The following is a 27,277-nucleotide window of genomic DNA, read 5'->3' as shown; positions in this document are numbered from 1 at the left end:
AATATTACTCTCAACCAGTCATGATGCTTTCAACTAGTCATGCTCACTGGAGTCCTGCACGAGTTCTGGTCAATGTCCACCCTTCTCCCAGTTTTGTACTCCTATGACTTCTGTCCTGGTACTAATCTATGCGTATGTATGTTTCTCTCCTCCTGTCCCCAGGCGTTTGGTCAGGCCTACTCCACCCATAGGAAGGTGGCTGCAGATGGGGAGAGCAGGGAGGAGTCACTGATGCTGGAGTCAGCCAGTAAGGAGGCCCAATATCAGCAGATGGTCCTGGAGCTGCAGAATGAGCTGCGGTTGGCCAGAACTGCCCTCACTAGCACCCAATCAGAGAACGAGCGCCTGGCTGCCGTCGCCCTGGAAATGAGAGAGGTGAGCTGGAAGGTGGAGGACCTGCCCAAAACACAAACATGGTCAATGTGGAGAGGTCAAACCTCAATTTGGAAATACTCTTGTATCTCACCAATCTGACGAAGAGGACCATATCTTTTTAGTAGGCACTCTCACTCAATGGTCTAGTCTGGTAACTGGATCTTGGTCCTCCCTAATTACAGTGGATAAGCTGCCAAGATCTCATCTCAACACTATTCCACTGGCATATAGCCACATAAGCTGGGTGTTGGGTGTTCCTCAATATGCATACTACCAAGCTGCACACTCATGCTCCAAGTACATTCTATATTCTTGTGTGGAGAACGAATAAAACGTTTGAGAAGCACCACTTTTTTATCTCACGCTGCACCTCCCCATTCACTGAACCTTCTTCCAGCCAGGACAGTGATAAAACAAGATGTACACAAAGCAAACTTTTTACTTCAGAATTATCGGCTAGATATACAGTACCAGTCAAAAGTTTGGACACACCTAACCATTCCAGGGTTTTTCTTTCTTTTACTATTTTATACATTGTAGAATAATAGTGAAGACATCAAAACGATGAAATAACACATATGGAATGATGTAGTATCCAAAAAAGTGTTAAACAAATCAAAATATATTTTATTTTTGAAATTCTTCAAAGTAGCCACCCTTTGCCTTGATGGCAGCTTTGCACACTCTTGGTATTTTCTCAAACAGCTTCATGACGTAGTCACCTGGAAATCATTTCAATGAACAGGTGTGCCTTGTTAAGTTCATTTGTGGAATGTATTTCCTTCTTAATGCGTTTGAGCCAATCAGTTGTGTTGTGACAAGGTAGGGGTGGTATATAGAAGATTAGCCCTATTTGATAAAAGACCAAGTCCATATTATGGCAAGAACAGCTCAAATAAGCAAAGAGAAACGAAAGTCTGTTACTTTAAGAAAGGAAGGTCAGTCAATATGGAACATTTTAAGAACTTTGAAAGTTTCTCCAAGTGCAGTCACATAAACCATCAAGCGCTATGATGAAACTGGCTCTCATGAGGACCGCCACAGGAAAGAAATACCCAGAGTTACCTCTGCTGCAGAGGATAAGTTCATTAGAGTTACCAGCCTCAGAAGTTGTAGCCTAAATAAATGCTTCACAGAGTTCAAGTAACAGACACATCTCAACATCAACTGTTCAAAGAAGACTTTGTGAATCAGGCCTTCATGGTCGAATTGCTGCAAAGAAACCACTACTAAAGGACACCAATAATAATAAGAGACTTGCTTGTGCCAAGAATTGTGGACTTCAGGAAACAGCAGAGGGAACACCCCCCTATCCACATCGATGGAACAGTAGTGGAGAGGGTAGCAAGTTTTAAGTTCCTCGGCATACACATCACAGACAAACTGAATTGGTCCACTCACACAGACAGCATTGTGAAGAAGGCGCAGCAGCGCCTCTTCAACCTCAGGAGGCTGAAGAAATTCGGCTTGTCACCAAAAGCACTCACAAACTTCTACAGATGCACAATCGAGAGCATCCTGGCGGGCTGTATCACCGCCTGGTACGGCAACTGCTCCGCCCTCAACCGTAAGGCTCTCCAGAGGGTAGTGAGGTCTGCACAACGCATCACCGGGGGCAAACTACCTGCCCTCCAGGACACATACACCACCCGATGTCACAGGAAGGCCATAAAGATCATCAAGGACATCAACCACCCGAGCCACTGCCTGTTCACCCCGCTATCATCCAGAAGGCGAGGTCAGTACAGGTGCATCAAAGCTGGGACCGAGAGACTGAAAAACAGCTTCTATCTCAAGGCTATCAGACTGTTAAACAGCCACCACTAACATTGAGTGGCTGCTGCCAACACACTGACACTGACTCAACTCCAGCCACTTTAATAATGGGAATTGATGGGAAATGATGTAAATATATCACTAGCCACTTTAACCAATGCTACCTTATATAATGTTACTCACCCTACATTATTCATCTCATAGGCATACGTATATACTGTACTCTATATCATCGACTGTATCCTTATGTAATACATGTATCACTAGCCACTTTATCTATGCCACTTTGTTTACATACTCATCTCATATGTATATACTGTACTCGATACAATCTACTGTATCTGCCTATGCTGCTCTGTACCATCACTCATTCATATATCCTTATGTACATATTCTTTATCCCCTCACACTGTGTACAAGGTCAGTAGTTTTGGAATTGTTAGTTAGATTACTTGTTGGTTATTACTGCATTGTCGGAACTAGAAGCACAAGCATTTCGCTACACTCGCATTAACATCTGCTAACCATGTGTATGTGACAAATAAAATTTGATTTGATTTGATTTGAATCACGAGTAATGGGCATTAGACCGGTGGGAATCTGTCCAGATTTCAGATTTTTGTTTCCAAAAGCTGTGTCTTTGAGACGCGAGTAGGTGAACGGATTATCTCCGCATGTGTGGTTCCCACCGTGAAGCATGGAGGAGGTGGTGTGGGGGTGCTTTGCTGGTGACACTGTTGGTGATTTTTTTTGAATTCAAGGCACACTTAACCAGCACACTTAATAATCTAGCTAGCCAGCTAGTTTAACAGGCAAAACTACCTACAACTAATCTTATGCAAGGTAGATGACTAGCTGTCAATTCTTCATGGGTAGCTAGCTACCAATTCTTGATGGATAGCTAGCCAGCTAGCCCTATTGACTTACCATGAGCTTGCGATCTACTAACACAGTATGTATTTGCTAACTAATATACAAAATATTATTATATACAAAATATTTTTGTCACAGAACGTATGAGATGTTATTGGTGAACATTTTATTCCACAGTCAGAGTTAATTTTATCTCCCTTCAGCTAAAATACAGTCCAGCATTGATTTCAATACCTTTTGTCATTTTTTTCATGGTTGCATCATATTTCTGTGCATACTTTCCGTTGAACCTCGCATTGATGCATGCTTCAAAATATGTACGAACAGAGTATGCATCCAAAATGTGCCCTCCGTGCTCTGTTTCGCACACTTTAATACTTCGGAGTATGCGTATTGAGAAACACCCGCTGCGTTGACATTACAGTACAACCACGGAATGCATTTTTGATCAAATCCACATGTCCTCGTGTTGTACTCTCTGATTACTTTTTCCTCTTTCGCTTCTTCTCTCACCCATTTCTTTCCTCGTTGTCTGTAGAGCTCTGAGCAGGTGGAGTTGCAGCGCACCCAACTGCGTGATGACATCCGAGAGTATAAAGTGCGGGAGGCACGACTGCTGCAGGACTACAGTGAGCTGGAGGATGAGAACATCTCCCTGCAGAAACAGGTGTCCCTGCTACGACAGAGCCAGGTGAGAGGAGGAGGAAGGGACTAAGGGGAGGGAGGGGGAGCATTCATTTAACATTTTAGTCATTTACAGGAGTGATTTAGGAGTGATTTAGGGTTAAGTGCCTTGCTCAAGGGAACATCTACAGATTTTTCAACTAGTCGGCTCGAGGATTCGATCAAGCGACCTTTTGGTTACTGGACCAACGCTCTTAACCACTAGACTACCTGCCGCCTCCCCTGCCCTAGAGTAGTAGGTGCTGTTGTGTATGGAGATTAGGGGAGGATGAGGGCTTATTGTGAGTAATGGGTAGCGGTTAAGGTTGTAGAGTTAGAGAGACTGGCCAATACACTTCAGATGTTTGGGTGAAAAAGTGACACGGCTCGAAAGTCGAAAGCCAGGGCCAATGAATGAGGCTATTGATACAAGGACCAACTGGAGAGGATGAGACAAAAATATGCTTTTGTGGTGAGTGTAAGGGGGATTCTCCCTATTTAGTTAGTGATTCCTCTGATGTGCTGTGGCTTCTCTGTGATCTCTAGGTGGAGTTTGAGGGTCTGAAGCATGAGATCCGTCGCCTGGAGGAAGACTCCCAGTGCCTCCACAGCCAGCAGGAGGAGGCCATGCGCCTGAGGGAGATCGCCGAGCGCCAGCTGACAGAGGCTCTGGAGACCATTAAGACTGAGCGTGAGCAGAAGGCCGCCCTGCGTAAAGAACTGTCCCACTACATGACCATTGGGGACAACCTGTTACCATACCACCACAGTTCCCTCAACGTCTCCCTGGACGGACTCAAGTTCAGCGAGGATCCCACTGCTGCCACCAACGTGCCGAACAACGATGACTCGTTCCGCGGCTACGAGAACGGCCTGGCCGAGATGGCCGCCGACGCCAACGAAGATAACAAAGCCAAACTTCGGCCCGCCCCCAGCCTAGTGGATGACCTGCTGAGTGAACTCAACATCTCAGAAATCCAGAAACTCAAGCAGCAGCTCATGCAGGTAAGAGGACCACATAGTAGTTTTAGCAGGCAGGACTGTAAAAATGCTTAGCCTGTTTGCTTTATTCACAGTCCACTGTCAAGGTGTCAGCGTCCCTGGTAAAGCAATAAAGTAATAATTAGCATTATTGAGCTGGGTTTGTAAGTGTTGCCTGGAAAATAGTTGTGCTTACATGCAGCTGTGAACAGTTCTGACTTATGGCTGGAAAGTTCATTAAGCATTGGGGAACACAGTGTTCATCCATTTAGGGACATTGATTACCTATACTGGCCTTAGTGGCCTAGTCAAAGGCTAATCAATTGAGCCCTATGTGGAACTTCATGGGCTACATGGACTGACGAGGCTACTTCTATTATACATGCAGTGTTGACTTGCTGAATAAATACTGTGTGAAATTATTGAGTGAGTATCTCACACTACAGTGTCTCACACCTCCATATGGCATTTTGGATTACACTTCATTTTAGAGCCAGATATTTACCTGGTATTTACATAGAAATTAGAAGAAGAAGAAAAAAAGACAAATGTAAATATAGAATTGTTACTTAATTTCTCAATCAAAAGTAATAAAAACCAAGCTGAAATAGGACTGTAAACATAGTGTTGCAGAGATTTCTCAGTGCTGTTATGTGACTGTCCCGTGTCTGTGTTCTCCAGGTGGAGCGAGAGAAGGCGGCGCTCCTCTCCTCTCTGCAGGAGTCCCAGAAGCAGCTGGAGGTGGCCCACGGGACTCTGTCAGAGCAGCAGGAGACGGTGGGACGGCTCACCGAGAACCTCAGTGCCATGAGGAAACTCCAGGCCAGCAAGGAGCGCCACTCGGCCCCGGACAGCGAGAAAGAGCGAGACAGCCGCGATGACGGTGACGGGGACTACTACGAGTTGGACATCAACGGGCCTGAGATCCTGCAGTGTAAGTATACCATCGCCGTATCAGAAGCCGGGGAGCTCAGACAGGAGCTGAAGACTCTTAAAGCCGAGTACCAGTCTTGCCGGAGCCAGTACGAAGAAGAGCGAGTCCGCCTGGAGAGCGACGTGGCAGGGCTGAGCGAAAAGCTGGCCTGCCTGGAGAAGAGCAGCCGGGAGGAGCACGAGGAGGTGGCGAGGCTGGTGAAAGAGCTGCGGCGAGTGAGTGAAGCGGTTGGCGAGTCGCAGGGAAGCCTGAACGTGGCGCAGGACGAACTGGTGACGTTCAGCGAGGAGCTGGCCAACCTTTATAACCACGTGTGCATGTGCAACAACGAGACGCCCAGCCGGGTCATGCTCGACTACTATAAGGAAGGAAAGGCCAGTATAGGGGGCAGGGGCAGCCGAGAGGGGAAGACACAACATTTGTCCCATGTTCTGCTCTCCAATGGGCTGGTTCCTGAAACTGAACCCATTAAATCTGAAGCCAGTGATCCAGCCACCCCAGCCCCAATCCCAGAGTCCCGTTCAGAGCCCATGAACATCTATAACCTAGTTGCCATCATCAGGGACCAGATCCGTCACCTGCAGCAGGCGGTGGACCGCACCACAGAGCTGAGCCGCCAGAGGATGGCCTCCATGGAGCTGGGTACTGTGACCGATAAGGACAAGGAGGCCTGCATGGGGGAAATCCTCAAACTCAAGTCTCTGCTCAGCACCAAGAGAGAGCAGATTGCCACCCTGAGGACCGTGCTCAAGGCCAACAAACAGGTGTGTGTGATAGTGTGAATTTTCTGCCAAAACATGAGCAGTTGGTACTGTTTAAAAGTAGAGTTGATACGGTATGAAATGAACAGTAGTTGAGTATTTACTTTCTGTGTAGAAGTTCAGAGTTAATATTAGCATAAGGTCTTACTAATCCTGTGACTGTGACCTCTGCCCTCCATTCGAATAAAATGGACAATAAACTATTCTACTCTACTCTGCAGACGGCTGAGGTGGCGCTGGCCAACCTGAAGAGTAAATACGACAACGAGAAGACCATGGTGACCGAGACCATGTTGAAGCTCCGCAATGAGCTCAAGGGCCTGAAAGAGGACGCTGCCACCTTCACTTCATTACGGGCCATGTTTGCCACAAGGTAAGGCTTAGTAGATACACGCTAAGAGCTTATTGGGACACTTAAGTTATCAGAAGTCTGCTTTTAAATGTAATGTGAAAATGTAGTTTCCCGTCTAAATACACATACCCAAAAGTAATTTATCCCTAGTACAAATATGATACAAAAATGAAAATATGAAAAATCATGTGATTTTCTATTTTTTTTCCTATTCAACAATGTGGGGGAAATAGGGCTTGAAATTACTGAAATACTTTCCATGTAGTAACAATCAAATTATTAACGACTTGCAATAATATTTCACCTTGCTCATAACTGTAAAATATGATATACTTAGTAATATTATAATAAATATACTTAGTGACAGTACAAACTTGGCACAATTTCATATAACTGACAACAAAGCATTTTCTGCCCAGCTTCCTCTGAGAGACTCAGAGACGTCATTCAAATGCCTGCTGACTCGTTACAACTTCAGCTTTATGCACAGTCATTTCGTCCCTCTATGACCAAGAGGAAGAGGTCTTGTTTCAATTCTACAAAGTTATTTCGTATTTTTCCATGCTGAGAGCTCTAAATCCACCTGAGAACATCACAGTGAGATGACTCTTTCCCTGCAATCGCTAGGTTTTCTCGTTTCATATGCCGTATTGCATGTAGGGTTCCCAATTCCCCCCCCCCGCCAAAAGAAAATGAACACCTTTTTTTTTTTTACATAAATGACTGTAAAAAGACCAGAAAATGTATTACCATGCATAATATACAGTGCATTCAGGAACTATTCAGACCCCTTCCCTTTTTCCACATTTTGTTACGTTACAGCCTTATTCAGCCTTTTTTCCTCATCAATTTACACACCATACCAAAATGACAAAATCAGAAGTTTTTTATTTTTTTATTTTTTTAATGTTTGCACATTTATAAAAAATGTAAATAAACAGAAATCCCTTATTTACATAAGTATTGAGACCCTTTGCTATGAGACTCAAAATTGAGCTCAGGTGCATCCTGTTTCCATTGATCATCCTTGAGATGTTTCTAAAATTGATTGGAGTCCACCTGTGGTAAATTCAATTGATTTTAGATATGATTTGTCTATATAAGGTCCCACAGTTGACAGTGCATGTCAGAGCAAAAACCAAGCCATGAGGTCGAAGGAATTGTCCGTAGAGCTCCGAGGCGACAGGATTGTGTCGAGGCACAGATCTGGAAAGAGTACCAAAACATTTATGCCGCATTGAAGGTCCTCAAGAACAGTGGCCTCCATCATTCTTAAATTTAATACATTTTGGAACCACCAAAACTCTTCCTACAGCTGTCCGCCCGGCCAAACTGACCAATCGGAGGAGAAGGGCCTTGGTCAGGGAGGTGACCAAGTACCCGATAGTCACTCTGACAGAGCTCCAGACTTCCTATGTGGAGATGGGAGAACCTTCCAGAAGGATAACCATCTCTGCAGCCTTTATGGAAGGGTGGCCAAACGGAAGCAACTCCTCAATAAAAGGCACATGACAGCCCGCTTGGAGTTTGCCAAAAGGCACCTAAAGCCTCATGAGAAACAAGATTCTCTGGTCTGATAAAACCAAGATTGAACTCTTGGTTCAATCTTGAATGTAAGCGTCACATCTGGAGGAAACCTGGCAGCATCCCTACAGTGAAGCATGGCAGGGACTGGGAGACGAGTCAGGTTTGAGGGAAAGATGAACGGAGCAAAGTACAGTGAGATCCTTGATGAAAACTTTCTCCAGAGCGCTCAGGACCTCAGACTGGGGCAAAGGTTCACCTTCCAACAGGACAACGACCCTAAGCACACAGTCAAGACAATGCAGGAATGGAAGTCTGTGAATGTCCTTGAGTGGCCCAGCCAGAGCCCGGACATGAACCCGATTGAACATCTCTAGAGAGACCTAAAAAATAGCTGTGCAGCGACACTCCCCATCCAACCTGACAGAGCTTGAGAGCATCTGCAGTGACGAATTAGAGAAACTCCCCAAATACAGGTGTGCCAAGCTTGAGGCTGTAATAGCTGTCAAAGGTGCTTCAAGAAAGTCTGAATACTTAAAAAAATATTTCAGTTTTTTATTTTTAATACATTTAATACATTTCTGGAAAAGCATCAGATAGATGTTCTACATATTCTGAGACTGAGGGTCACTGTTTCGCTCGCTCGGATGCTTTACCTGAGATTGATGCGTCTTTCTGTCGGCGCGCGTCTCGGTCAAATAAATGATCAATTATTTGATTTGGACTGGCAAGGAGGTACGTTAGGGCGGGTCGGGCTCCCTAAGACCCGCCCATAACGCCGGCCCTGAATGAGCTTCTAGGTTGTTGAGGAGCTGTTTTTCTGCCAGAGGCTGCATGCACAGATGGTGGATAAATGAAGATGGTTCACTTAGGCCGTTTACCAATGATAAAAATGGTCAGTTTCGGTCTACTTAACTGGGGGTGTCTCCCATAGACACCAATGCAATAGCAGGTGGATCTGGTCTACTTACTTCATTGACTTTCATCGAACGACAAAAAAAAAAAAAAAAAATGTAAAGCGAGTGGGGTGTCTCACTTCCTCTTCCGTGTCTGCTGCATGTGTGTGTGGGAGAGACGGGGCATTGTGGGATCTGTCTGATGTAATACTGAAGAGATTCAGAGGCTGCTGGCAGGCTCCTCCTGACAGCATCTGGAAAATGCGCCTCTGTGAGTCTGAACGGAGAAAACATGCACCGACTGGCAGCAGGATAAGATGTGCGCCATCTGGTGGGGAAAATGATAAGTTCCTTATTTGGTTTTCATTTGACTAATATTTTCCCTTCTCTCACTATTCCTGTGTCCCTTTTGCTCTCGCCCTCTATCTTTAATCCCTCTTTATCTCCCTTTCTCTGTCTCCCTCCCCCCTCCTCTCTCACCATCTCAGGTGTGACGAGTATGTGACCCAGCTGGATGACATGCAGAGGCAGCTGGCTGCAGCGGAGGATGAGAAGAAGACCCTGAACTCCCTGCTCCGCATGGCCATCCAGCAGAAGCTGGCCCTGACCCAACGACTGGAGGACCTGGAGTTCGACCACGAACAGGCGCGCCGCGGCGGGGGAGTGGCGGCAGGCGGGCGGGGAAAAACCTCCTCATTGGCGCGGGGCAAAGGGGCATCGGCCAATCATTATGTAAGTCAGAGACGTTCCTGCAGGGTTCTCCCCGAGCCCAGCGGCATCCTGGGAGGCCCCGTGGTCCTCTGCAGCGAGATTTACTTTGACCTTTGAACTCTAACCTCCATCATAACCTCTAACCTCCATCATAACCGCTAACCTCTCATCACGCTATGCACTGCTGAGCTTCACCGGCATGGTTCTGTCAAGGCTGTTGCTGTGACTAGGACAGTGGTGGCTAACGGTGTGCTTGTATTTACTACTATGTGATATGTGTACTATGTGTATTTACTAGCTATGTGTTCATATCCAGCATGGCATGATGCTAGCTTGGCTCAGGCATACCTTTTCTGCTAGTAATTCTCACGGAGTGGCAGAATGTTGGCAAGGTTGTAGAATTTACTGCCATCAGCTCTCCTCAAATAGTCAGAGTTCAGAGCAGGCGTGTGTACATAAATTAATCTGTTATATCTATGTTATTTCATGTTTATGACAGTGTAGCTCTTATGACGAAGGCTTCAAGTAAAGTGTAACTGAGTAAGCTTATGACTTTCAGACAGGCAGCAGTGCAGGCTGCAGAAAGACCTCTGCTGCGTCCGTCTGGTCCACACCATTCGGGGACCATTCAAACAGTGCAATGAAATGTACTGTTGCTGCTAAATAAAAGGGCACTGTGGCTAAGCACTTGTGATATCACTTTTGCTGTGATATCACAAAGTGATAACTGTGATGTGGCACATTCAGGTTTACAGATTAAGTTCCCTGGCACTTGATGTAATAGAGATTGTAGAGCAATTTTCATTGCAAAGGCAAATAGAGCACTTCTAAATGAGGGTTAGTTACCAACTCTAATTAAGGAATAAGTATTTTAAAAATGATATATGGGTCTAGTTTTGTGTGAATTAGCCTGGTGGTTTTGAGATGTTTAGTGAGGACTTTCAGAGTAAGGTGAAGACTGAGTGAATCTGTTCCGTACACTCCAACTCTCTTATAACCCTCATCCATGTCTGCCCCATCCTCCTCATCTTCTCCTACCTGTCTGCAGAAATCTGTATGCTGGTGTAACTTACATTTACCTCATAACTCATGATCATCCCTAACCTGCACGTTGAGTACCATACTTGTGAGTCTTCTGCTTCCTGCAGCCAGTTGCATCATGGTCAGCCAAGACTCCACTGTGCACGACTAACCCTTACCATCCTAACCCCACTGACTCCCCCACCTTACCATGCCACTAACGCGGGTAATGATTTCATCAACTTAGATTGATTATCATTTGGTCAGTCTTCATTTGATACAAACTCTCAGATTTTAATGTTATTCAATTTTCTCTCCATTTTACAGTAATTTAATCAAGCCCAGTGTCCCCTTCAAAGGTTGACAGTTGCCGATGATTACTTCAGTACCCCCCCCCTGTGGCCTGAGACCCATGTCAGAGACACACACTGCTGTAATGCGAGGACTTTGATTTCTGAGTGCAAACACACACCAGAGTATGTGAGCGGAGTTGAGCGGTCAGAGATCCCACTCATTGCTCACGGAGTAGTCTTCTGCCACTCCAAATTCACTCCATTCATTTTGTGTTTAAAAATGATCATTTAACAAACACCCCATCTACTTTTGTGACACTGTACTCATATCAACATCTCTTTGCATTAGTGATGGGGTAGGCTAAATAAATACAACAGAATAGGCATAATTAAAAGCACATAGTGAGGGAAATGCTGGCCAGAGCATGCCCAAATGAAGCAGGATAGAAGGTCGGCGCTCCAACGTTTTAGAAATTCGCTCCACGCTCCAGCCGAATGAAGCACGCTCCACTTCAGCTCCACTCTGCTCACGTCCTCTGACACACACACACACACACATATGCTCCAGGCCCCTAGACACACGTGAAACCCCCAGGGGTTTGGTCCCTCTGTGCGGCTACAGGAAACAAGAAAGTCTCCTCGGTATGATGACCAATAGAGGTCTATTTCTATGGATATGACCGACAGTTTGATCCTCATTTGTGATCCAGTCACTCACTCCACATTGTCCACCTCTATACTATTATAACTCTTGTGTCTTTCCCCCGACTACAGCCGACTCCAACTCAACTCCACGATTTACGATGGAGTCGAGTGGTGTCTAGTGTTGGCGAACTGGAGCGCCGAAGTGACATAAAAACCCACTGTCGCGTGTAATTGCGGGCTATGTTTTGGGTGCTGAAATCATTTGATGTGATAGTCGCCGCTCAACTCCATCGTAAATCATGGAGTTGAGTTTAATCGGCTACCCGGATGACTGCGCCATTTTAATGTATTTATTTATCTTTGTTTGCTTGTTGTAACTCAGTGAACGTGTGAGGTGTTCATAAGCTTTTTGTTGCATTTAATAATTGTTGATAATTGGAGCATTCGTAATAGAATTTCCATGGAGAGCAAACCTGTGTTGATTTATATTTATTTGTAGAGAAAGATCAGAGGCAGGAAAGTCCTAGGAACTAAAGTGACTTGCTACAGTTTTCCCGAGGGTCAATATTCAGTGGGACTCCTAGGCTAATGTAAGAAATCTTGATTGGAATGAGTCCTTTCTCTCTTTTGTTTTAAATCTTGTCACATGTATTTAGATGTTTTATTTAACCTTTATTTATCCAGGCGAGTCAATTAAAAACAAATTATTCTTTACAATGACCGCCTGGCAAATTTTTATAATGTTCAAGAAGGCTTTTTGGCACCTTATTCTTCTATCTTCTGGTCTTAGTTTTGACTAGTAGTGCCTTTCTGTCCACAAAAGAGAAGCTAGATTTAGTTTTTAATGTTTTCAATGTCTTTGAGAAGGAATTTGGGTGAGAGGTTTTGACCCCAGTCATTACAGATTGAGGAAAATAACAGGAACTGTGGTGAATTCTTTGAAGTGATTCTGTGATCCTCCAAACGTGCAGAATTGCAAATTTAGGGGCTGTTATTATGATGTATTATTATAAAGAAAAACCGTATTTTAAACGTTTTGATACCATAACTGTTAACTTTGGCTGCCGAGTTAGTGGCGAGAGGCATTTACAACAGTGGCTAATTGAGAGATTACTAATGCACATACTTACTTATACTCTAGTGTGTGTGGCAAAGGTCAGGCAATGTCAATATAGAATTGACAAGTATGGAGGATAATTTCTTTGTCTGTTTTAATGCAATTTTATTTGCCCTTTTTATGTCCTCTAATAGAGTTGTTGTAACTTCAGCAAACAGAAGAGGTAAAGTCATCAACACTTCTGCAGTGCCATTTAATTCACAGCTTTGTTGATGCAATAAAAGTTACGTTTATGACTTTCTTTTTTTTTTACAAGTGCAATTTAAACGCAGTATCAATATGGAAATACGGTATAAAAATGCTGTCTGTTTGCTGATGCTTTTGTTATGTTTTACTACTTACTCACAATCTTGATCCAATTTGAGTTTATCCTTGTACTAAATAATTTGTTTGTATTTATTTTAAACAATGTCATGTATGTTCGTATTGTCAATAATGTGGATTATGATTAGTGGCATATTGATACCATGTTGATGTCATTTTCCATGTTTTCTTCAAGGGACTTTGGGTGGAGATGGTGGTCGCATTCCACTGCTTGGTTCGTTGCATGCATCAACCAATGGTTGCATGCCATGTCATCGACTGACAGATTGCAATAACATAATGATGTGGTTAGCTGATAGGTAAGATCTGGCAACGTCTAAGCAGTGGAATGCTCAATAGAAGCCAGTAGCCTACTTACCTATGTGGTGGTGGTGATGATGATGTTGCACTGGCAAGGTGCATGCTTAATAGTATAAACTTAACTTCAGACTTAATGTTGTGTTGTTGAGGTTATTAAAACATGTATATTGATCCTATTTCTGCTTCGGTCATTCTGTCTCCCTGTAAAATAGTCTGTATCAATTTAGGAAGTTTACCAACATGCATTTGTCTTTTTTTGTTGGTGCCATAATAGTATATTCCTAGAATTAGTCAATTATGGAAATTGAGGCCTACTGTAAATCAAACGACATCAAATTCTAACAAATTCCTTTTAGTAAAACTTAGATAATATGTATGTTAATTCAACATTCAATAAAATAAATGACATTGATACTGTAGGCTACTTCATAGTTACTATTCAATGTACTGCTGTCGGTCTAAAATAAGATGCAATGTATCAGGCATTTCCGGGAAAGTTATAGCCACTCCCTGCAGTGTTGTCGTGATAATGGTCTCGAAGAGGGAGGGGCCACTCAAAGGAAAGAAGGGACTCCACACAATGGGAGGTTTGTAGGCGACTTCTTAAACTATAGTACTGCTGTGTTTCTTGATTGTTTTGCCATGGGTATGTGTGTTTTGTCATTTACACACACACATTGTCGCTGCGCTTGAACAATTAAGAACCCCGTCTGTCTTTTCGATAGTTTATGGTGGCTATGGCACTTTCAACTTCTGTTTTCTGTCGGGCTAACAGAGCTTGATAGCCTAACCTTTTGCAAAGTGTAGTGCTCCCGACAGCTACGTCTATTTCAAGCAGCATAGTTTCCGATGTTAGGCTACACCTCGTGCCCGCCTTTGACCTACTTGTAACACGACATCACCAGTTGCTGTATTCTACTACCCGTTGCCACATTGTAACACATCCCATATACTGTAAGCCAATGCCACTGACAGCGCGAGAAGTTTTGGACAGATACTTTACTAGCAATTACGCAGGCAGACCGAGCTGAATTCAACAAATTGTCTGAAGAGACAATTGTATAGCTACTGACACATTTGATCTTTTTCGGCAGTCTGTTTCCGTTAACTTGTCCAGTGATTTGATTTGTTAGAAAGTTCGTATAGAAAATAGATGCGACAATTGCCTGCTAGAGTGCGTTGCCATCTATCTCGTGTCGATAAAACATCTGGACGTCATGACGTCACACCTACCGTTTATAATATTTCGCTGAAAACTGGTGTCGAATAAAAATGTAGTGGTTGAAGTGTTTACTTTGCCCATTTAGGGAAATTGCGAATTAATAAATTGGCGATAGCCTATATGCCCTCCCATCTATCTTTTTCATGTCTCGGAGACAGCGAAAACCACCATGGATAGAATGCAATAATTTACAAATATTTTCCATTTACTTATAATTCTCATGTGCCAACGTATAACCGCGGTTCATGCCATGGTGAAACGTGCACTCCTGTAGATCTGAAAGAATTGGACACGGTGAAACCTGCCAGCCAAGCAGAAAAGCAAGGGGAAGCAATTCCGGCATTCTTGGAAGTCAGGACAATCCTTGTCCTGCAAAGAAACATACATTTTATGGTTGAAAAATACTATGTTGCAATCAGCAGACTACTTTAAATGATTAGGCAATAATCATTAATTCGAAAAACACCTTATCTCAATTTTTCGCAATAACGAAAGTTCGACAAAAGAAAAATCGGCCCCTGACAAACGATAAAAAATGTCGATCTTTAGAAAATGTCTCCTATCTGCCGTTTCCATGACGTGTTTCTTGCAACATTGATTTTGTCCAATAAACCTGGGTCAATGGAAACCTGCCTAGTGTAGCTGTACAGTTTATGCGAGATATGTGATAACTATGGTATTGTGTTTAGATTGAAGAAAGTATACATTTTAGAATAAGGCTGTAACGTAACTAAATGTGGAAAAAGTCGAGGGGTCTGAATTCTTTCCGAATGCACTCTATCATATAGGATAGTTTCCAAAATCGAATAAAATGTTCTATTGGATTCTAATTAGATATTTGTATTGGAATCCAACATGATTTTTTTGTTTGTTACAGCAACTACAGAAGAGCTCGTTCTCCCTGCCTTTTTCATTACTTCACGATCAGAGCCGCTTGCAATGATCAGCTAGGGGGAAATCAGATTTTCAACATTTTGATACCTTATAATTATTTAAAATATATGCAACGAATTTTCCACCAAAGGGTTTCTGTGCCAATGCACCACACAACCAATAAGCAAAATATACTGACATGGTTTGCGTTTTCAACACCACAATAAATAGACTGTCAGTCTCGACAAACAAACACGTCCCTCCCTACCTTGTATCGAAGGCTTGGTTTGACAATCTCTGAATGTTATTCAACTTTTTGGTGTATTCTAACATGTCTCTTTCCATTAATCGTATTGCTTTTGCACGGTTTGGATTGGTTGATATTTGTCAGTAAAAAAAAACATATATACACAAATAATTTAAAATGTGACCGAGATTGCATTGATATGTACTGATGGTTGTGTCACAAAATGTTGCTTGGTTATAGAGCATGTGGCCACTGGTATTGGCACGTGCGCTGATGAGATTATTATGGACAAAAATGTGAGATTATTTTTATTTGTCAAATGGCAGCCAAGCATCGATAATCATGTCACCAGAATAAGACTCTTGATATTGAAAGGAGCATCAAACTCATCACGGTGGACTTTCACTATCCTGTGGAGTACATCACCATTTATTTCGTTTCCTAATAAACTGCATGCTATCCCATAATGTGGTGCCATTTTTTATTAGACAATTTACTCGCATACAAAGGTTGGAAACCTGTTGAATGTCAAGCCATTTTGAGGCTGCTGGAATTCTATTTGGACGGACGTGGGAACGCCTACAGGAGACTTTTGAAGTAGCCTAATAATGTTACAACATTTTGACTGGTTGTGTTTATGCCACATATAGAAGATAATACATTTTTAAATAAAAAAAAGTTAAATTATAACTATTTTGGCAATATTGAAGGTTCTAGGTGCGGGATGAATATACGTCTAGGGTGGAATTAATTATATAGTAACACCTGCAAAAGAGTGAATGTAAAAGAGCCCAAAAAAACAACCATTCCCAAAGCCAAGTAAAATTGGATCTGTTCCGAAATCCATTGTAATTCAATCACTTTTTGATAGCATCCCCTTTGTTTTAAACACAACTTTCCATACATGTGTTTGCCCATTGAAGAAGTGGTCAGAAAGTGACTTTTTGGACATCAATGCCAAAAGATGAATGTGCTCAAAGTTGACACATTTTGCATATGCCTATCCCACCATACATGAGACAACCATGTCTTCATCACTGGAAAATATATACGTTTGAGTTTGATATAATATCAAATGTTACAAACAATGCTGTCAAACGATTTTTTATATAAAAATGGTTTTAAATCTTGAACGTCAATTACCTAAAAACGTGTAAACTCCGATTTAAATATGCGCATATGTTGTAGCTTAGACACTATTTCACATCATCTGCGGTTTATGTGTTGTGCCCGCCATCGGTTGAGAGACAATGTGCTCTTGAATACAGCGTGGGTGTCATTTCAATCATAGAAATTGATTCTGACCCTATCCCTTCAGACTAGAGGTAGACCGATTAGGGCCGATTTCATAACAATTGGAAATCGGTATTTTTGGGCACCGATTTGCTTATTTTTATTTTTTAATTATGATTTATTTTTTATACCTTTTATTTAACTAGGCAAGTCAGTTAAGAACACATTCTTATTTTCAATGACGACCTAGGAACGGTTTGTTCAGGGGCAGAATGACAGATTTTCACATTGTCAGCTAGGGGGATCCAATCTTGCGACATTACAGTTCACTAGTCCAACACAATAACGACCTGCCGCTCTCGTTCCACTCCACAAGGAGACTTGCCTGTTACGCGAATGCAGTAAGCCAAGGTAAGTTGCTAGCTAGCATTAAACTTATCTTATTAAAAACAATCAATCATAATCACTAGTTAACTACGCATGGATGATATTACTAGATATTATCTAGCGTGTCCTGCGTTGCATATAATCTGACTGAGCATACAAGCATCCGACTGAGCGGTGGTAGGCAGAAGCAGGCACGTAAACATTCATTTAAACAGTTTTGCCAGCAGCTCTTTGTTGTGTGTCAAGCGTTGCGCTGTTTATGACTTCAAGCCTATCAACTCCCAGGATGAGGCTGGTGTAACCGAAGTAAAATGGCTAGCTAGTTAGCGTGTGCTAACTAGCGGGACGGAAGCTATACTGTTACACTGGCAATACTAAAGTGCCTATAAGAACATCCAATAGTCAAAGGGAAATTATACAAATGGTATAGAGGGAAATAGTCCTATAATTCCTATAATAACTACAACCTAAAACTTCTTACCTGGGAATATTGAAGACTCATGTTAAAAGGAACCACCAGCTTTCATATGTTCTCATGTTCTGAGCAAGGAACTGAAATGTTAGCTTTCTTACATAGCACATGTTGCACTTTTACTTTCTTCTCCAACACTTTGTTTTTGCATTATTTAAACCAAATTGAACATGTTTCATTATTTACTTGAGGCTAAATTGATTTTATTGATGTATTATATTAAGTTGTAATAAGTGTTCATTTCAGTATTGCTGTAATTGTCATTATTACCAATAATTCTTAAAAATCGTCCGATTAATCGGTATCGGCTTTTTGGTCCTCCAATAATCGGTATCGGCGTTGAAAAATCATAATCGGTGGACTTCTACTTCAGACCACTGCAATTTAGCTGGTACACACACCATTGACATTTAAATTGAATTGAAATGGAATCTAATTAATAATACTACAAAGATGACTGCAGGCCCACCCACCATCGCATCTCAACTTAAATGGTTATGTCCATTCTATTATGTATATATTTGTATGATTTCAAAAGGTTTCCTATGGAGGATTGACAGTATAATTTAAAACAACAGATATTCCCATTTAAGTCAATATTCTCTTGTGTGTGGACCTCCTATCTTTTTGTAAACATTTTTTATTTTATTCTTATATTAGTACATTTTATCAGCCAAAACATGACACCCACGCTATATTCAAGAGCATGTTCTGTCTCAACCGATGGCGAGCACAACACAATAACTTTAGATTACGTAAACTAGGGACTAAGCTACAACATGCATACATGAAAAAATAGGACTTCACGCATTTTTAGATAATTGACAAAGGAAAAAAACAAACGTCATTATATACTTAAAAACATCTCCATAAATGATTAAATAGTTTAACAACTAAGCTTTTAAATCATATCAATCTCAACCATTCATATTTTCCAGTGTCTCATGGTATGGTGGGGTATCCAAAATGTGTAAACTTTGACCACATACAGTGCCTTGCAAAAGTATTCGGCCCCCTTGAACTTTGCGACCTTTTGCCACATTTCAGGCTTCAAACATAAAGATATTAAACTGTATTTTTTTGTGAAGAATCAACAACAAGTGGGACACAATCATGAAGTGGAACGATATTTATTGGATATTTCAAACTTTTTTAACAAATCAAAAACTGAAAAATTGGGCGTGCAAAATTATTCAGCCCCTTTACTTTCAGTGCAGCAAACTCTCTCCAGAAGTTCAGTGAGGATCTCTGAATGATCCAATGTTGACCTAAATGACTAATGATGATAAATACAATCCACCTGTGTGTAATCAAGTCGCCGTATAAATGCACCTGCACTGTGATAGTCTCAGAGGTCCGTTAAAAGCGCAGAGAGCATCACGAAGTACAAGGCGCACACCAGGCAGGTCCGAGATACTGTTGTGAAGAAGTTTAAAGCCGGATTTGGATACAAAAAGATTTCCCAAGCTTTAAACATCCCAAGGAGCACTGTGCAAGCGATAATATTGAAATGGAAGGAGTATCAGACCACTGCAAATCTACCAAGACCTGGCCGTCCGTCTAAACTTTCAGCTCATACAAGGAGAAGACTGATCAGAGATGCAGCCAAGAGGCCCATGATCACTCTGGATGAACTGCAGAGATCTACACCTGAGGTGGGAGACTCTGTCCATAGGACAACAATCAGTCGTATATTGCACAAATCTGGCCTTTATGGAAGAGTGGCAAGAAGAAAGCCATTTCTTAAAGATATCCAGAAAAAGTGTTGTTTAAAGTTTGCCACAAGCCACCTGGGAGACACACCAAACATGTGGTAGAAGGTGCTCTGGTCAGATGAAACCAAAATTGAACTTTTTGGCAACAATGCAAAACGTTATGTTTGGCGTAAAAGCAACACAGCACATTACCCTGAACACACCATCCCCACTGTCAAACATGGTGGTGGCAGCATCATGGTTTGGGCCTGCTTTTCTTCAGCAGGGACAGGGAAGATGGTTAAAATTGATGGGAAGATGAATGGAGCCAAATACAGGACCATTCTGGAAGAAAACCTGATGGAGTCTGCAAAAGACCTGAGACTGGGACGGAGATTTGTCTTCCAACAAGACAATGATCCAAAACATAAAGCAAAATCTACAATGGAATGGTTAAAAAATAAACATATCCAGGTGTTAGAATGACCAAGTCAAAGTCCAGACCTGAATCCAATCGAGAATCTGTGGAAAGAACTGAAAACTGCTGTTCACAAATGCTCTCCATCCAACCTCACTGAGCTCGAGCTGTTTTGCAAGGAGGAATGGGAAAAAATTTCAGTCTCTCGATGTGCAAAACTGATAGACATACCCCAAGCGACTTACAGCTGTAATCGCAGCAAAAGGTGGCGCTACAAAGTATTAACTTAAGGGGGCTGAATAATTTTGCACGCCCAATTTTTCAGTTTTTGATTTGTTAAAAAGGTTTGAAATATCCAATAAATGTCGTTCCACTTCATGATTGTGTCCCACTTGTTGATTCTTCACAAAAAAATACAGTTTTATATCTTTATGTTTGAAGCCTGAAATGTGGCAAAAGGTCGCAAAGTTCAAGGGGGCCGAATACTTTCGCAAGGCACTGTATCTCTTGAATGATTTGGCATTCATTTCCAAAAAGTCACTTTCCGAGTATTTCTACAATGGGCAAATACAATACATGGCCAAAAGTATGTAGACACATTCTCGTCGAACATCTCATTCCAAAATCATGGGCAATAATATGGAGTTGGTGCCCCTTTGATGCTATAACAGCATCCACTCTACCAGGAAGGCTTTCCACTAAATGTTGGAACATTGGTGCGGGGAGTTGCTTCTATTCACCCACGCGCATTAGTGAGGTCAGACACAGATGTTGGGCCTGGCTTGCAGTTGGCATTCCAATTCATCCCAAAGGTGTCCGACGGGGTTGAGGTCAGGGCTCTGTGCAAGCCAGTCAAGTTGTTCCACACCGATCTCAACAAGCCATTTCTGTAGTGACCTCGCTTTGTGCACAGGGGGCATTGTCATGCTGAAAAAGGAAAGGGCCTTCCTGAAACTGTTGCCTCAAAGTTGGAGGCACAGAATTGTCTAGAATGTATGCTGTAGCATTAAGATTTCCCTTCACTGGAACTAAGGGGCCTAGAATGAACCATGAAAACAGCCCCAGACCATTATTCCTCCTCCACCAAACTTTATAGTTGGCACCATGTATTCATGCAGGTAGCATTCTTCTGGCATCCACCAAACCCCAATTCGTCCATCGAACTGCTTCCACTGCTCCAGAGTGCAATGGCTGCGAGCTTTATACCACTTCAGCCAATGCTTGGCATTGCGCATGGTGATCTTAGGCTTGTGTGTGGCTGCTTTGCCATGGAAACCCATTTCATGAAGCTCACGACCAACAGTTACTGTGCTGACGTTGCTTCCAGGGGCAGTTTGAAACTCAGTAGTGAGTGTTGCAACCGAAGACAGACGATTTTTACGCGCTACATGCTTCAGTACTTGGCTGGCCCATTCTGTGAACTTGTGTGGCCTACTAGACGTTTCCACATTACAATAACAGCACTTACAGTTAACTGGGGCAGCTCTAGCAGGTCAGAAGTTTGACAAACTGACTTGTTGGAAAGGTGGCATCCTATGACGGTGCCACATTTAAAGTCACTGAGCTCTTCGGAACGGGCCATTCTACTGCCAATGTTTTGTCTATGGAGATGGCATGGCTGTCTGTTCGATTTTATACACCTGTCAGCAAGTGTTCAAATCAAAAGGGGTGCTGTGAAAAAGTGATTGAATTCAAATGGATTTACCCTACAGCTTAGCTCATGCAAAATGCTGCCATATATATGTCAAGTTGCCGGTGGTTCTACAGAAACAAGAGAGAATTCGGAAAGATGTTAATAAAATCCATGTTTTGTATCAAGTGAGAAATGTCTCTTGCATGTATGTAGATCTTTGTTTTCGTCGCAAAGTGTTATGCGCTGTCGTGTACTTCTACCAGTGGCCACGGCTGTGTCGCATAGAACCGACCAGTTCCTGCAAAGACTCTGGGAAATGCTAGATGTGCGGCAGTTAAGATGGAAAGGAACCTCCTCAGGATGTACAAAACATGAATTTAATGAATGTCTTTCTGACTTTTCTGTGGTTTTTGTAGAAACCACCTGCAACATAGTTATCACATATCTCGCGTAACTGTAACTACGCTGGCACCTGATCGTCTTCGGTAGCCTATACTTGCCTCTTCAGACAATTTGTTGAATTCATTTCTAGCAATCTGTAGGTGGTGCCAGTGAGGCATCATGCGTATGTATTTCACCCTAGAGTTACTACATGCACTTGGCTATTTTAGGACGAGCAATGTTGAGGTCGACCTCCTGGCATAGCTTTCCTATTCTTTAAAAACTTTCAAATTCATGCATATTTTTAGCCTGTTTTGAGATTTCGCTTCCCTCGTTTGTTTGTTGACATATCCTCATTATCAGCAAGTGAATCCTTCCTTATCCTGGACCTAATATGAACTGTGTTCGGTGCTAATCATTTGCCATTTTAATCATGTTATGATTCGTTCCCACGTGACTGTCAGACAGTTTCCATGACCAGCTATTGGAGGACAGTCGGTTTCTCAGGACAGACCGTCGACTGGACACAGAACTAGTGGATAAGCTCATCCTGCAGCTCAACAGGATCTACCCACAGATCCTCACAGACAAGGAGGCCACCAAAGTGAGTAACTTCCTCTGGACAAATTTGTTTGACCCAAGGTCATTTGTAACTTCCACACGCAGAGCTCTTTGCTCTAAGAGATGTGTCCTACTGAAATGTAGCGAATGACTGCTTGTTCAGGCAGCTGTGGTTTCAAACAGCACTTTGTTACATCTACAGGATTTTAACTCAATCTAAGCATCCGTTCCATTTCCAGACTCTGTTGAACAGACCACTTGAACATAAATTTAGTTCCAGAATGTGCAGTTAGTCAAATGGTAGCACCTCGTGGCCAACTGTAACAAAAAAATGTCAAATTGAGTAACAGGCTAGCGTGCACAGGACATTCGTTTCTGGATTCCAAAGGTAATCACTTACATTCAGAGAGAGAGGTATTCTACACACATACAGTGGGGCAAAAAAGTATTTAGTCAGACACCAATTGTGCAAGTTCTCCCACTTAAAAAGATGAGGCCTGTAATTTTTATCATAGGTACTCTTCAACTATGACAGACAAAATGAGAAAAAAAAATCCAGAAAATCACATTGTAGGATTTTTAATGAATTTATTTGCAAATTATGGTGGAAAATAAGTATTCCCTTTGTTGGCAATGACAGAGGTCAAACGTTTTCTGTAAGTCTTCACAAGGTTCACACACTGTTGCTGGTATTTTGGCCCATTCCTCCATGCAGATCTCCTCTAGAGCAGTGATGTTTTGGGGCTGTTGCTGGGTAACACAGACTTTCAACTCCCTCCAAAGATTTTCTATGGGGTTGAGATCTGGAGACTGGCTAGGCCACTCCCGGACCTTGAAATGGTTCTTACGAAGCCACTCCTTCGTTGCCCGGGCGGTGTGTTTGGGATCATTGTCATGCTGAAAGACCCAGCCACGTTTCATCTTCAATGCCCTTGCTGATGGAAGGAGGTTTTCACTCAAAATCTCACGATACATGGCCCCATTCATTCTTTCCTTTACACGGATCAGTCGTCCTGGTCCCTTTGCAGAAAAACAGCCCCAAAGCATGATGTTTCCACCACCATGCTTCAAAGTAGGTATGTGGTTCTTTGGATGCAACTCAGCATTCTTTGTCCTCCAAACACGACGAGTTGAGGTTTTACCAAAAAGTTATATTTTGGTTTCATCTGACCATATGACATTCTCCCAATCCTTTTCTGGATCATCCAAATGCTCTCTAGCAAACTTCAGATGGGCCTGGACATGTACTAGTTTAAGCAGGGGGACACGTCTGGCACTGCAGAATTTGAGTCCCTGGCGGCGTAGTGTGTTACTGATGGTAGGCTTTGTTACTTTGGTCCCAGCTCTCTGCAGGTCATTCACTAGGTCCCCCTGTGTGGTTCTGGGATTTTTGCTCACCGTTCTTGTGATCATTTTGACCCCACGGGGTGAGATCTTGCGTAGAGCCCCAGATCGAGGGAGATTATCAGTGGTGTTGTATGTCTTCCATTTCCTAATAATTGCTCCCACAGTTGATTTCTTCAAACCAAGCTGCTTACCTATTGCAGATTCAGTCTTCCCAGCCTGGTGCAGGTCTACAACTTTGTTTCTGGTGTCCTTTGACAGCTCTTTGGTCTTGGCCATAGTGGAGTTTGGAGTGTGACTGTTTGAGGTTGTGGACAGGTCTTTTATACTGATAACAAGTTCAAACAAGTGCCATTAATACAGGTAACGAGTGGAGGACAGAGGAGCCTCTTGAATAAGAAGTTACAGGTCTGTGAGAGCCAGAAATCTTGCTTGTTTGTAGGTGACCAAATACTTATTTTCCACCATAATTTGCAAATTCATAAAAAATCCTACAATGTGATTTTCTGGATTTTTTTTCTCATTTTGTCTGTCATAGTTGAAGTGTACCTATGATGAAAATTGAAAATTACAGGCCTCTCTCATCTTTTTAAGTGGGAGGACTTGCACAATTGGTGGCTGACTAAATACTTTTTTGCCCCACTGTATCTGGAATTCTGAATATGATATGACGATCCAGTTTAGGGACCTTGATGTGCCCACCTGCGTCCGACTGGCCGAGCTCCTGGCTCACCTGCAGGGGAAAGGTGAAGAGGCCTGCCGGGAGTTCTACCGGGCGCTTCACCTGCATATGGAAGAGGTGTACTTCAGCCTACCAACACGCCTCCGCCTCAGAGGTTAGTCCCTCCGCCCCGACAGTCAGTCATTGGAGAGCTAAGATTTGCTCTCCTTATTATTCACATGAAAATGTTTTAGTCTTTTTCTGTACACTACTGATGGTATATTTGCATCTAAAAACCTGCATAAATGTAATCCCTTTCCTAGATTCTGTAGACCCGTTCACGATTACAGCCTCACCCACCCAGCCGAGATATGTGCTGAACGACCGAGGTAAGCATACACACAGAAAGCTGAAACTCTGTCACACATACAAATACGCGTACTGTAGACACATGCTGTACATACCTTTATTTCTCACAGTCTCCTGTTCTCTCTCTCTAGGTCCTCTGTTCTTCCTGAGTTGTTTTGGTGTTGCGGTGGGGATGGCTCTACTGTATTACTATGGCGGTAAGTACAATAAGTACCTTCCATTTTTTTCTTTCTTTCCCCAAAGAAAAAAACCAGAAGTCATTATGTCGTATGGCTTTTCTGTACTCCTAAACGGATTCTTTTGAAACCAAGCTAAGCTTAACATTGCATCTTCATGTTGTGCCACAAATCAAGCTCCACATCAAACTTGATTTTAAAGGGTATTTAAAAATCGCAACCCACTTTGAAGTGTAACAAACAAGAGGCGGTGAACGGGATGAATAAAAGACACACAAAAACCTCCATGGTGTCTGCCCCTCTTACTTGACGGGGCAGGCTATTCCGTAGCGCACAGACCAAATCGTGTACACCTATTCTGTTTCCTTTAGGTTGAAGTTGTCAGTCTTATCATGCTTAGTTAGGGAATAAAACAAAGTGTAAACTGTCCATGTGTTGTCCTACAGAGGCCAAAGTAACAGGGGGAAGCGGGGCTCTTGGCATGGCTGCTCTTGGACTGGGCCGACGAGCCAGAGAGGTTCTCATATGGTACGCTGAAGACCCCATCAGGAAGTAGTCTGTGTGTCTCCACTACCACAGCAAAACAAGCACTCCAAAGGTGTTTCCGGACATCCATAACACACTACACAAATACCCTTTTCACATTACCATGCCAACCTGAACCAAACTGTGCTGGTTACAGCAACTGTGGTCGATGAGTAACTGGGCCAGTTGATTACAGCTTGGTTTGGCTCAGTTCAGTTTGTCTCAGTGGTGTGAAAAGCCAGGGGATTATAACTTTGTACATACTGCATATAGCAGTCTTTTGGCTTTAGGAATCTTGAGTGTTTTTTTGGACAATTTGTCATATAGCAACTGGTTTTCTTATAAACTTTCATTGTCTTCATAATGGTTAGATATTAGACATGTGTCTTCTCTGGTGAAAGGGACTATTATCACACTAATGCTCTGTTACTGAACAGCATCTTGTCAAGAGCCAGCCTCCTTCCGTTGTTCTTTTGGTGTGGTTTGGACACCGTGTACAGAAACCAATAAACCAGACTCACTTTAAATGAACCTTTCCTACTGAATGTGTTGTACTACTTGCAGTATGCTCAGGAGATTGATGTTAGGAAACATCAAACGGCAAAGGAGGGTTTTTATCAAATAGGATGTTTATTTGTTTACTTAGCTTACTGAAGGAAACCAACCAAGCACTACGTTTTATTGCAATTTGAATTGTAATATCATCTCTGTTATCAGGGAGGATCTATAACTGGAAAACATGAATGATAAATATATTTTTTTAGCAGACACCCTTACAGTAGTGAGTGTATACATTTCATACTGGTCCCCCGTGGGAATCAAACCCACAACCCTGGCCTTGCAAGTGCCATGCTCTACCAACTGAGCCACACGCTCTACCAACTGAGCTACAACATGTTGTTCGTCCGGTGTTTTGTCTTGGATTAAATGTCTACCACATGATGCCTTTCCATTTGATCAATCCAGGTCCACTATGCTTGTAGCTAGATTAATGTGTGACCCAACCATATCAGAGCAATTGTAACATGTTCACTAGAACTATCACATTATAGCGGTTGATTACACTCTTTTTGAGTGACAATAGTACTTAGTTGCTGTTTTTGACAGTGTTCATTTTGTTTTTATGCCCACTGAAAAGCCTATGCAAAGTACTACATTTCAGGTCTCAGCCGTGTTTCACCTCGGTCTGTTTCTCTTTCACTTTTCTCTAATATTATTAAGCGTTTTCAAAGTTCTCTCTAACACAGTGTGAAGCCATTGTTCGCTAACTTGCCTTAATCTGTGCTTTGTTTGGTATGGGAAATATTGTTCATGGGGGAAGTGGATTATAACGGTTATAATGTTTTATAGTAGGGAAAATTATACTATTAGATACACATGTAGCCTACCTGATATATATTCAGTGTGTAGACATATGAGACTGTTGTCACAGCTCCATCTACTCTGTGAGGAGAAAATCCTGACTTCCATTTAAGTCAAATGGACATCAATGCACAGCTAAGTGGTTTTAGTGGAAGTTAGGCTTCTCCCCACATT

General features: G+C 42.5%; 2 protein-coding genes across 2 annotated transcripts in view; both read left to right on the top strand.

The window, feature by feature from the left end:
• bicd2b (BICD cargo adaptor 2b) overlaps positions 1-13,721 on the top strand; it is a 52,836-nt gene extending 39,115 nt beyond the window's left edge. The window contains exons 3-9 of the mRNA XM_090205252.1: positions 163-375; positions 3,563-3,715; positions 4,234-4,692; positions 5,350-6,366; positions 6,585-6,736; positions 9,624-9,867; positions 11,194-13,721. Coding sequence (XP_090061378.1) covers positions 163-375; positions 3,563-3,715; positions 4,234-4,692; positions 5,350-6,366; positions 6,585-6,736; positions 9,624-9,867; positions 11,194-11,196 — 2,241 coding nt within the window. The 3' untranslated portion in view covers positions 11,197-13,721. The remainder of the gene's footprint in view (positions 1-162; positions 376-3,562; positions 3,716-4,233; positions 4,693-5,349; positions 6,367-6,584; positions 6,737-9,623; positions 9,868-11,193) is intronic.
• Positions 13,722-14,026: 305 nt separating this feature from the next.
• LOC110494033 (caspase recruitment domain-containing protein 19) lies at positions 14,027-26,272 on the top strand. The gene is made up of 6 exons (XM_021568712.3): positions 14,027-14,132; positions 22,570-22,709; positions 24,690-24,846; positions 24,995-25,060; positions 25,172-25,237; positions 25,663-26,272. Exons 1-6 carry the CDS (start codon positions 14,075-14,077, stop codon positions 25,770-25,772), a joined length of 597 nt encoding a protein of 198 aa, XP_021424387.1. The 5' UTR covers positions 14,027-14,074; the 3' UTR covers positions 25,773-26,272.
• The last annotated feature ends 1,005 nt before the right edge of the window (positions 26,273-27,277 follow it).

This window comes from Oncorhynchus mykiss, chromosome 17 (assembly GCF_057628025.1).
Source record: "Oncorhynchus mykiss isolate SJ-2025 chromosome 17, ASM5762802v1, whole genome shotgun sequence".
NCBI classification, from domain to species: Eukaryota; Metazoa; Chordata; class Actinopteri; order Salmoniformes; family Salmonidae; genus Oncorhynchus; species Oncorhynchus mykiss.
Note: the sequence above shows the minus strand (reverse complement) of the source record. Positions and strands in the feature narration are given on the sequence as shown.